Source organism: Boleophthalmus pectinirostris, unplaced genomic scaffold (assembly GCF_026225935.1).
Source record: "Boleophthalmus pectinirostris isolate CB_2022bp ecotype Guang Dong unplaced genomic scaffold, ASM2622593v1 HiC_scaffold_4, whole genome shotgun sequence".
NCBI classification, from domain to species: Eukaryota; Metazoa; Chordata; class Actinopteri; order Gobiiformes; family Gobiidae; genus Boleophthalmus; species Boleophthalmus pectinirostris.
The window spans coordinates 5,121,650-5,134,193 of record NW_026571353.1 but is presented as its reverse complement, the minus strand read 5'-3'; the positions used below and the strand labels follow the sequence as shown (position 1 = coordinate 5,134,193).

General features: G+C 37.5%; 1 protein-coding gene across 1 annotated transcript in view; it reads left to right on the top strand.

Moving 5' to 3' along the window:
- unc5db (unc-5 netrin receptor Db) overlaps positions 1-12,544 on the top strand; it is a 386,593-nt gene that overhangs the window by 113,491 nt on the left and 260,558 nt on the right. The window contains exon 4 of the mRNA XM_055161477.1: positions 9,036-9,139. Coding sequence (XP_055017452.1) covers positions 9,036-9,139 — 104 coding nt within the window. The remainder of the gene's footprint in view (positions 1-9,035; positions 9,140-12,544) is intronic.

Below are 12,544 nucleotides of genomic sequence, written 5' to 3'. Positions count from 1 at the left end.
TACCATTACTACAACGACAACTAGTACTACTACTACTACTACTACTACTAATGTTGCTATTACTTCTGCTACTACTACTACTACAGCTACTACTACTACTAATGTTGCTATTACTTCTGCTACTACTACCACTACTACAGCTACTACTACTATTACTACTACTACTACTACTACTACTATTACTACTATTACTAATGCTAATGCTGCTATTACTGCTACCACTGCCACTACTAGTTCTACTGTGACTGGTATAACTACTCCTACTACTACCACTACTACTACTGCTACTACTATTACTACTACTACTACTACTGGTGATCTATTAACAAAATATAATCTTGCACTTTTTCCTCATTAAAACAACTTAAAACGAGTTCCTTAATTAGCTCCTATAATTATAACGTCTGCTTTTTTAACACAAACGTTGCTCATACTGTTCACACTTTCACATTTGAATCTTACATTAACAATAATATCAGTTTGGTGCTCACTTTTTTTGAACCTCGCTGTTACTCCATATTTCATTTCTCTCTCCGTTGCTCTGCCAAAGCTGGAGCTGATGACTCAATTAAACAAGATTTTTACCCAGTTTGAGTTCTGCTCCTGTTGTTTGTAAATCTTTAATAACCATCTATCTCGCCATGTTAAAAGATACCCCGCTATTCTAGGACTTCTTACTTTTTCGTGAAGACTTTTACAGGAAAATCTAAAATACAACAGTTTTAAAAGTTCTGTATTTGATTTTTACAGTTTTAAAATGTGAAAACAGAATTAGTTTGCAGTGGTCCAAAGTTATTTTTCACTTACCTCATGTATTGAGATTATCGTAAATATTCACCGTGATGAGTTTATGAGTGCTTTTCACGGTTGTTGTCACGGATTTCTTACTTTTTCGTGAAGACTTTTACGAGAAAATCTAAAATACAACAGTTTTTAAAAGTTCTGTATTTGATTTTGACTGTTATAAAATGTGAAAACAGAACTAGTTTGTAATGGTCCAAAGTTATGCCTCACTTACCTCATGTATTCAGAACACTGTACATTTTCACTGTGATGAGTTTATGAGCACTTTTCACAGTTGTTGTTGCAGTAATGCTGACAACTAGCATGCTAACACACACTTCTTGAATTTTGGACAATACAGTGCTTTATTATTAGATTCAAACAGCACACAGTGGATTTATTTTGACCTTAAGAACTGCTTACACTGCTTTCTCATATTCATGAAAAAAAAAAAAAAAAAAAACAGGTTCAGGCTTTTAAACATGAAAAACAGAACTAGCTTATTTTAAGCAAGATTTTTACCCAGTTTAAGTTCTGCTCCTGTTGTTTGTAAATCTTTAATAACCATCTATCTCGCCATGTTAAAAGATACCCCGCTATTCTAGGATTTCTTACTTTTTCGTGAAGACTTTTACAGGAAAATCTAAAATAAAACAGTTTTAAAAGTTCTGTATTTGATTTTTACTGTTGTAAAATGTGAAAAGAGAACTAGGTCATTTTTTAAAAGTTTGTACTGGTCCAAAGTTTTTCCTCACTTACCTTATGCATACTGAACATCCTAAATATTCGCCATGATGAGTTTATGAGTTATGAAATAACTGTCAGAGGCCAGAGTGGAGTTTTGCTGTAAGGGTAATGTTAACAGCCAGCATACTAATGTACATTTCTTGAATCTTGGACAAAACTATACTTTATTATTGGATACAGATAGTACACAGACTCATTTTGACCACAAGAGCTGCTATTTTTTCTCAAATACATGAAAAAAAAAAAAAAAAATCAGGTACATGTCCTTTATACGGAAGCCCCTGAGAGGCAAGAGAAAAAAAAAAAAAAAAGAGGCAGGTCATTTGGGCTCTATTTTCTAAGTGTTTTTTTTTTTTTTTCACCAACTCAAAAAAAAAAAAAAAATACAAAAAAAAAAAATCTAAATCTTTTTTTGTGTGTGTGTGTTTTTCCCTGTTGATGTGGCTGGAAAAAAAAAAAAAAACACCACTCAGAGCAAATTATTATTACAATTTTTTTTTAAAGATTTTAAAAATTTTTTATATTTTTTTTTTTTGATGGAAAAAAAAAATGACCTGCCTCTTTTTTTTTTTTTTTTTTTTTCTCTTGCCTTTCAGGGCTTCCCGTACATTTAAAAATGTGAAAAAAAAAAAAAAAAAAAAAAAAAAGCAGAACTAGTTTATTTTAAAAGTTTGCAGTGGTCCAAAGTTATTCTTCACTTACCTTATCCATTCCAAGCATTATTCACATTGATGATGATTTTATAAGTGCTTCTTCAATTCTCAAAGGCCAGTGCTTTCACAGTAATTCTAACATCTATCATGCTAAACTGGCACTTCCTAAATCTTGAATAATATATATATATATATGCACTGGGACAAGACACAGTTTACTCAAACACATAGAAAAATCAGATAGTAGGCATTTAAAACATCTAAAACAGAACAAGCTCTTTTAAAAGGTTTGCATTGCTGTGAAGCCATGACGTCAAACTCATCGCGCCTGTCTGGGTCCCTTTTGTGGAACAGCACAACAGTAAACAAAGCGCCGAGACGGATGTAGACGAAGACAGACATTGTGTTTGCAACGATTCCCGAGATCGAGGATTTAAAGCCGGAACAAAGAGAATGTTTGGTGAATTTTATCAAGGGGAAAGACGTTATTGCCCTTTTTTCCTACAGGATTTGGTGGATTACATACGTCACGACCAAATAGCAGTGATTGGTTAAATAAAAAAAGTACCCGCCTACTGTCGAGTGACGGAATCCTAATACTGCGAGGTCAGACGGTTTCCATGAAATGAAACCGGCTGTTGAATCAGGCTAGCAGATTTATGAAGCTGGTGGGATTTAAACAAGATATTTCGACAGATATGTTGCCATAGAAAAACATAGAAAAGCCGTTGTGAAAAAGGTCTATAGGCTGGGTGTAACTGATGACCAAATTGGGAGAAATGGGGATAAAATCTGATGCAAATTGGAAATGCGGCAACATAGGGCCTAATTTTGGGGGGAAAAAAAACAAAACAAAAAAATTAGAAATGAGGGAACATAGGGCTTTGGGGACACAGACACGCTCCCATCATTTCCTGATTATAAGACAATAAAATACATAAAGCACATAGCGGCCAGACTTTGACCTCAAGATCTGCTTATACAATATATCTGTACTGGGGCTACACAAATTTTGCTCAAATACACAGGGGAAAAAAAAAAAAAAAAAAACAGACCGGGTACAGGCCCCTTAAGCAGTTTGGTCCTGATGCGGAGTGACAGGTTATTAAAACTGGCCAATCTAAAATCCAAAATGGCCGACCGTTATTCTAATTGTGATTAAAATGGAGCTGACAGCAAACCTTGTGTCCACTGTTCCTTTGGTCGGAAGAAAAGTCGAGAGAATTGACGTTAAAAGCTAGCGGTGTCGGTTCAAATAAGCACTCGTGCACTGGCTAAAAGCTGCTGACCAGTGTGCGGCTGTCCGAAACACTTATTATAGAAGTCTGGAGGAGTCCTTGAAAGTGCATTTATTAACACGGGTGACAGTTTGACAGTTAAATCTTATGCTATTTGATGTACGGCCGTGGATAGAATGTAAATAAATATTGGACAAAACGCAGCTGTTGTCCAAAGTTCAGCGAGGACTTGTTTGTTGTTTTATTGGCTGGTAGCTTTAAAGTGAAAATGTGTACCGTTATTGTGTCCTTGAGCAAGACAGTTTACCCAATGGGCCAGATTAGTTATTTTTCCAGAAAATAAAAGCTTTAAAAACTTTAGAAGCTACCCCGTAAATGTCACCACAAGAAAGTGACGCGTGCTTTTGGCTTCTCCTGTGTATAACTGCAGATTACTCAAGAATTATTGTGGAAATGTTTTTAAACGTTTATTTGTGTTTTTTTTTCCATGTGGATAGACCCAGTAATTACAGACACATTAAAACTGATGGCATGTTTTTGGTGTTAACTGATAATCACACCAGTTTCTTGTGAGAATATGAGTTTGTGCTTGTTTTTTTCTTTAGATATTAGAGGATGTTTATAAACCCCCAATAGACCATATCCCAGCAGTCATCAAACTAAGGCCCGTGGGCCGACTCTGGCCCGCCACAGCCCTTTGACTGGCCCCAAAGCCCCTCTGCCCCCACCACATGAACTGGCCCTATGAGGCAATCCTCAAAAGTTCATGACCTATTTTTTTTTATTACTTTTTGGAAAATAATAACACGTCTGCATCTTGTATTTTGTAGATTTTTTTTCAATTAAAAATGTATATTTATATGCAGTTTTTATATTTATATTTAAATAATTATTTGACGTATTTACATTTGCCGCTGAATTTCGTCACCTGACAAACTAGAGATCAAACAATGACAGTCAATGCACCTGCAGAGTTCTGTAGTGCAGAGTTCTGTAGTACAGAGTACTGTGGTGCAGAGTACTGTAGTAGAGTACTGTAGTACAGAGTACTGTGGTGCAGAGTACTGTAGTGCAGAGTACTGTAGCAGAGTACTGTAGTGCAGAGTACTGTAGTGCAGAGTACTGTAGTACATTTAAGGACAGCAAAATGACGAGTATGAAAGTACAAGAAGTGGACAGAGAGTGTCAAGTTTTCAAAGATTCTTTTTTTGTTCAGTGTGAAGACCGTGCAGTTTGTCTAGTATGTAAAGAAAGTGTGGCGGTTTTCAAAAAATATAACCTGACCCCCAACCTCCATCACAGTCAGGAGCAATAATGTGGCCCCCAAGTTTGGTGCCCTCTGCCGTATACAGCATACAGTGGCTAAAGTTAAAGCTGTAACAAGACACTTCTATGACACCAGGTCAATGTAAAATCTAACACTAGGGTTCACTTGCATTCAGCTCATTTACTTTACTCACAGATATGAATTTGTGGATCTTAATGACTGTGTCAAAGTAACAGTTACTGTTTTAGTTACTGGTCTCATTCAAGTCGACCTTAGTCTAATTGACAAGTCATGTGCTTTTTTTCATCCTGAAAGTGACGTATTATTGTCAAGAGTCCAGCTCCATTTCCCAGTCTGTTTCCGCTCCTCCTTTTGCTACCTCCCTGTTTTTCCTACAGTCGCCACTCATTCCCTGATCCTCCCAGAGCGTCTCTATATCCTCTCTCTGTTCATTCAGTTTGTGCTGAATTACATCTGTTCATCTGTTTTGTTTCTTCCTGCATTTTTTGTTTCCTAAGTTCGGGGGCCTTGGTTGAGTTGACTTGGAATGACCGAGTTTTATTATTTTATTGTTACACATGTTACGATGTGTTTGAACTGAAGGTGAACAAAAGTTTTGGTACGTTTTTTTCAAAGACTAATAAATATTCAAATCCTTTACCTGATGCAGATCTAAATGACATTATTGTAGAATAGAACCTGTTTTTACACTCACTTGTAACATTTACTTGTGCAGTTCAAGGCGATCAGTTTCCTAGAGTTTTTTTTTTTTTTTCAAGTAAGATGAACTTCCTCTTAAAGTAAAGGTTACTACATATTTCAGATTTGAGGAAGTGACTGATTCGTTGGCTCAGCTTCACCACATGAGTTTTATGAATGAAAACTAAAGTTCACTTCACTTGCTGTGCCTAGTTTGATGAAAGAGGAATTTACTGAACACTAAACTGAAAAATTACTTGTAGCTCAACTTTAGATTCACACTCCACTTTAGTCAGATTTTTTGAAGGCAATCAGTTTCCTAGATCAGATCCTAGTCAGATCTACTTATTAAATTTGACAGTGTTGTTGCTTGACTGTTTCCTGACCATTTTTGGCTAAAGTCTTACACCTTTTGTCAGCTACCAATGTATAAAAGTTACTGAGATTCATTCCCGTCACTGCATGTGGAAAGAGAGCCAGAGCTTTCTGCATTAAATCTTCAAAAGTGTATTCTGTGGCCTTCGACTCTTTTCTCATACAGCAACCAAAAAATCGTACTACGCAAAAATCCTGCATTTTTAAAAGGCAAAAATCTAAAGGCAAATTCATCCATAGAATTCGGAGCTGCCCTCTTTCTCAATTTTAAGCTATGATTCGATCAGAATGTTATGATGTCATGAGAAGCCAGCTTCTGTGACGCATTTGGGGGTATTTGAAGTATCAGGAGCACTACATGAGTGAGTGTCCGAGCTCTGTACTCAAAGTCTGCCTGAAGGACTTCCGAGAACAGTGCTGCCTCCGCATTTTCGGAGGTCAGAGGTCAAATCAGCAGGGAGGTCCTCTCTTATTACGAGACCTAATGAAAATATTACCCTTTGTATCCACCTCTGACATATTCAAATAGACAATATCATGACTTTCAAAGCAGCATACATACTCATTTCATCTAAGAGTGCAAAAACTACAGAAGTCTAACCTGCCACATGCTATAAACTTTATCAGAATCATAATTTATTTGTTGTTTCAGCATAAAAAATACACAGAAACAAAAAAGAAAAACTGTACTCAGGTCCAAGTTATCTGCAGCATAAAAAACAGTAAATGGTTTAAAATATTGTATGTCAAATACAGTTTAAAAACAACCCCCACCAGCTGCCGTTTTCTAAAGTGATCACAGTTACTAGAAATGAGATGAGACACAATGTCCACAAGACGAGACGAGATGCGAGATTGGGTCTGTGTTTTTATTACTGTATTTTCCGGACTGTAAGTCGTTTTGGAAAATAAGTCGCACCAGCTCCGTGCAGCTGTCACCCGGTCACAGATCCAGTTTGCTGCTTTAGCTGGTTCGCTCTTTGACTGTCCAATCAGCGGGTCTGAATCCGGTGACATTGTCGTTCGCTGCTAAAGGCCGTGGCGAGACCAACTCAAAATTTGATTGGTTGAAGCAACAATTTCATGGACATTTATTTAATGTTCGAGGGCCTGCAGAACGGATTATGAAGACCTCAGAACACACTTCTTTGATTCTGACAACAAGTGATGGCTGAAACGTGATTGATCAAATGCTTTAATATAAAAATACATGTCTGGAAGCAGCACAACCATCGGAAAAGCTCTGAAAAAAAAGTGGACGGACCATTTGGAATCATTTAATAATAATATAATTAACATCAGTCAGTGACTCAGATGTTTTTTTAGGCCAGCAGAGAAGGACTTGCAGACCCTGACGCTCCACCACTGGTTAAATATGACCGTATGTGGAATAATGTCAGAATATACCTGTGACCGAAATAAAGTAATCAATCAGTCAACCAGTGTAGAGTTTAGACCTATCTATCTCATTCACAGTGATTATTATTGTGTTTTTGAGCAACAAAAACACCCGTAATGAAGATGTATTTAAAGTGATACCATGGAACATTCCAGGCAAAGCAAACAACATAACACAACATAACACAACATCTCCATGGAGACAAGCAGCTGACGGAACCAGCACCAGAAATGTTGCACAATGCTTCTTTAAATGCAGGACCAATAACAATACATATAATGCATGATATGTGTCTTTTAACCTCCTCCTCCTACTACTACTACCTACTACTACAACAACAACTGCTACGACTACTACTACTACTACTACTACTACTACTACTACTACTACTACTACTACTACTACTACTACTACTACTACTACTACTACTACTACTACTACTACTACTACTACTACTACTACTACTACTACTACTACTACTACTACTACTACTACTACTACTACTACTACCTACTACTACTACTACTACTACCTAACTACAACTACTATTACTACCACTACTACTATGCCAACTGCTGCTGCTATTAGCCTACTACTACTGCTCCTACTCCTACTCCTACTACTACTACTACTACTACTACTAATACTACTACTACTACAATTACTAATACCTAACGACCTATCTATCTACAACTACTACTACTACTACCATTACCTATCTACTACAACTTCTACAATTACTACTAATACTACTACTGCCTAACTACCTACCTACCTACAACTACTATTACTACCACTACTACTATGCCAACTGCTGCTGCTATTAGCCTACTACTAATTAGGGATGGGCATGATTAATCGATTAATCGATAATTAATCATTAAGAATTTCATTGATTAATTCAATCGACATGTAGGTTGCTGTGCGTAGCGTGTCCGTACAAGAAATTCCACACTTTCCGGTCGGGACAAGTGTGAGTCCATGTGCACAGTGTACAAAGCAGCACATATGTTTCAGTGTCCAGTGGGAAAAGTTTTGCCAGGTGAGAGTCGCCCAATGTCAATGACGAGTCCCCACCTCCCTCCCCCCGTACGGTGTCCTGGTTTTGACAAACGCAAATCTGGTCACACTAACCTGTATTCACCTGAGTCATGTCTTTTAATCCAACAGAAATTGAACCGCATCAGCGACACAAGAGCTGTAGTTTTATCTTCGCTGAGTTTATGCAAATTGCGGTTTTAAGTTTCGTTTCTGTGAGAGTTGCGCAAAACTGAATTAAACACATTATAATCTAAAACGGCTGATGTGGCTCTGGAGTTGTTATGTTTATTTGTCGTAAAGTTGAATTTATTTATGCAGATTAGTAGTGCAGATAGTAATAATAATGATGATCATTTTTATATAAAAACGTTAATGATTAATCGATAATCGATCGTTAATTCTTCCGACGATCGATTATACTCCTACTCCTACTACTACTCCTACTCCTACTACTCCTGCTACTACTACTACTACTACTACTACTACTACTACTCCTACTACTACCACGTTTTGTTGGACTTTGGAGATCATCAATTTCATTTAAACTAGAAAATACATGAGTTATAATAGACAGAATACTTCTCCTGTAAACTGATTTATTTGCCTAGTATCTGAATTTGAGGGTATTTTTAGAATTTGAGAGTTTGTTTTAGTCCAGTGCTGTCCTGTAACCTTGAGTCCACCTTGTCCATATCTCCACTTATACAACCGGCCTTATCGGCTCTACGGGTCACTTCTTGTGCGTTCATAAAGGTCAGACGTGCAGGGCACCTGGAGTACTTTTAACCCTTTGCCTGACCGTTCTTTCTGTGTCTCCTGTGCCTCTCCCCCAGACCTCCGGAAGAACTTCGAGGAGGACCCCCAGGGCAAAGAGGTCCCCATCAACGGCATGATCGTTCTGCACTGCCGCCCGCCCGAGGGAGTACCCGTGGCTGAGGTGAGACTCCAAACATCTTTTGTCTGAAACTAGTGCTGTCACGATACTAACATTTCAAACTCAATTTCAATACTAATACTGAACCGACTTAATGCTTGATACAGATTCTGATACCACGATGATAATAATAATAACAACAAAAAAAAACACTCTTTGACAATATGATTTTCAACATAAATTGTAGTACCATATTTTCCGGACTATAAGTTGCTCCGGAGTATAAGTCGCACCAGCCAAAAAATTTCACAAAAAAACAAACAAAACAGATATAACTCACGCTGGACTATAAGTTGCATTTTCTGGGGGAAATTTATTTTATGAAATCAGAGACCAGGAACCGACATTTCATCTTAAAAGTCAAGTTCTAGTAATAACAACAGAACAGAGAACAACAGACTGTTAACGTCACATATGAACAGTTCTTCAGATAAATATAACATAAACAACAGAACAAGTTTAACAAACTCTCCATCTCACTCCAAATCACTAAATCCATTCAATTCTTCATCCTCGGTGTCACTTCTGAACAACTCCGCCAACTCTAGCTAACTCAAGCTTTTAGCCCGTGATTCGCTTTATTTTTGTTTTCTTCATTGCAGTTTGATTCTCCTCGACTTTTCGACGGTCCGTCACAAGTTTCTCGCTCACTCCAAACTTTCCTTCTTACTGCTCGATTACCGTTTTCAGCTGCATATTTCACTACACGCAGCTTGTAATCTGCAGAATATGATTAACAGTTTATTGAATTTACACAACTTACAAAATAAGTTATGACGCTAAAAGAACATTAGTGAGGGGGATATGTCTTAATGACCTGTCTGCGTTAAATAAAGGTGATTGAGTAAGGTTACGTTCAGACTGCAGCCTGAAGTGACCCAAATCCGATTTTTTGGCCCCTATGTGACCTGTATCTGATCTTTTAATGACAGTCTAAACGATACAGATCAGATTTTTTCAAATGCGACCCAGGCCACTTGGATATGTGCTCCTAAAACCGATACATATCTGATCTTTTGACATGCGACTTCAGTCTGAACGACCAAGGCGCATTCATCCAACCTACACATTATCAACAAGCCACAAATGTACACAAACGTTCTTCTCATCATATGAAAATTGTTGAACTCCATGTCACTGAAGCACATCGCGATCCCACCACTCTCGGCTACGTCTCCACATCCACACGTTCCTCTCAATGGATATTGCTGCCACTGCCCCACAAAACTCCACGGCCAAAAACCTCGTCCTTCTCCTTCTCAATCTCCTCCTTAAAACAAGTAAGTTGTTCATGTTCTGGCTCCGGTACGAGAGGAACTTTAAAATCACCAGGTGCTCAATGCTCGCTTCCATGTTTAGACGACTTCCGTAAACACAGAGCACGCTCACTGCGGTTGACATTGTCATGTCATACAGTGTGCATGCGGGACACTTTTGGGCCATTTATAGTTCACACTGGAGTCACATACAAGTCACATTTAATTGAAAATGTGAACGACCTCGCAAAAACATCAGATTTCACAAAAAAAATCTGAATTTAGCATTAAGCCCTGCAGTCTGAATGTAGCCAAAATGACCAGAAGAAACGTCTCAAACAGCAGCAGGACATCCACTCATACCTGATCCATACACCTATCCCCGCCCCCCAAGAGAGCCTGAAATCTGCTGAAATCCTACAAGACACTGACACGATACAGACAGAACAGAGGCTCTTTCTGCAGGAGACATGCGCAGTAGAGTGAAGTGACAGTGGTACAGGAGGAACAGGAGCAGCAGATCACGCCTGTCACTGTGAAAATAACAAACATGTGAAATTATATATTTTAATGTATAAGTCGGACCTGAGTATAAGTCGCAGGAAACACCCAAACCATGAAAAAAAGTGTGACTTATAGTCCGAAAAATACGGTACTCTCTTTTAGACAGTGGTGGAATGTAATGCAGTAAAAGTAATGAAGTACTATACTTAAGTAGACATTTTAGGTATCTACATTTTGAAGTTACTTTTACTTCACTACATCTGAGAGCAGGTATGTGTACTTTCTACTCTAATATATATTTTAACAGGACAGAAAAGTTTTTTAATTATCATTTTTAAATTATAGTTTGAATATTTTTTATTTAAAGTTTGAGACCTTTTAGACTTTAATTATAGTCTGAGACCTTTCATTCTGTCTAAATAAAGTGTTTTTATTATCATCACAGTATCGGAATTGGTATTGAGTTACTTTTTCTTCCTAATTTTATCTTGAAATTCTAGTAACTCCTCGACCATTTTGTGCATAGCGGTAAAAATGAAAATAACAGCGATTCCCATAGACTTGGTGGAGGCTGCGTTCTACTCCCACTGAGCAGAGCCTGACTGACCGCTGAAGGGGTCATCCTAATTTCACTGGCGTAGCTCCTGCTCCCTGCGTCCTACCTCCTAGCACCTTTCTCTGACCTTTCCTAGATTGATACAGCTGGGCCAGATGCAGCCAGATACTGAATTCTAATGAAGACCGAAAGGGAGAAATGTACAGTGAAGTATAGGCTAACTCCAGGTTTATCTGAGTTTTTATGTGTGTTTTGAGCTCGCGGGTTCGGGAGAGGTGAGGAGGGATTGTGAAGGAGCTGTTAAGTGTCCAAAATGGTGGTTAAGGGAGTAGATTGGAAAGGTCAAGGAGAGAAGCTGTTTCTTTTTTGGATTTAAGTGTGAATGTTATGTATCGAATGAAGATACGGCTATAATGAGGCAAGGCAAGTTTATTGGTAAAGAACAATTGGTACACAAAGTACTTCAAAGTTCTTTACAATATAAGAAAGATGTTAAAATCGACTTAGAGAAACTGTATTGATCCTAAAAATAAATGATTTGGACACAGTAACTCACACATCACAATTTAATATAATAATAAAGACCAATGACATAAACGGTAATAATACATTTTAAATAAGTAGCAAAGATAACAAGAAACTGGTGTCAAATAGGGCATGAGTATATAAATGTGTGCAAGTAAAATAATAATAATAATAATAAATACAAAAAAAAAAAATTGAGAGAGAGAAATAAATATATAGAAATAAAGTTATACATAATATATATGGGCTATACAAGAGGTCATAAGGAGAAACATGAAGTCATGAGTTGTACAGTTGTAGGGAGTATTATCTGTTACATAAGGGTGAGTTGTTGTACAGTTGTAGGGAGTATTATCTGTTACATAAAGGTGAGTTGTACAGTTGTAGGGAGTATTATCTGTTACATAAGTGAGTTGTTGTACAGTTGTAGGGAGTATTATCTGTTACATAAGGTGAGTTGTTGTACAGTTGTAGGGAGTATTATCTGTTACATAAGGGTGAGTTTGTTGTACAGTTGTAGGGAGTATTATCTGTTACATAAGAGTGAGTTGTTGTACAGTTGTAGGG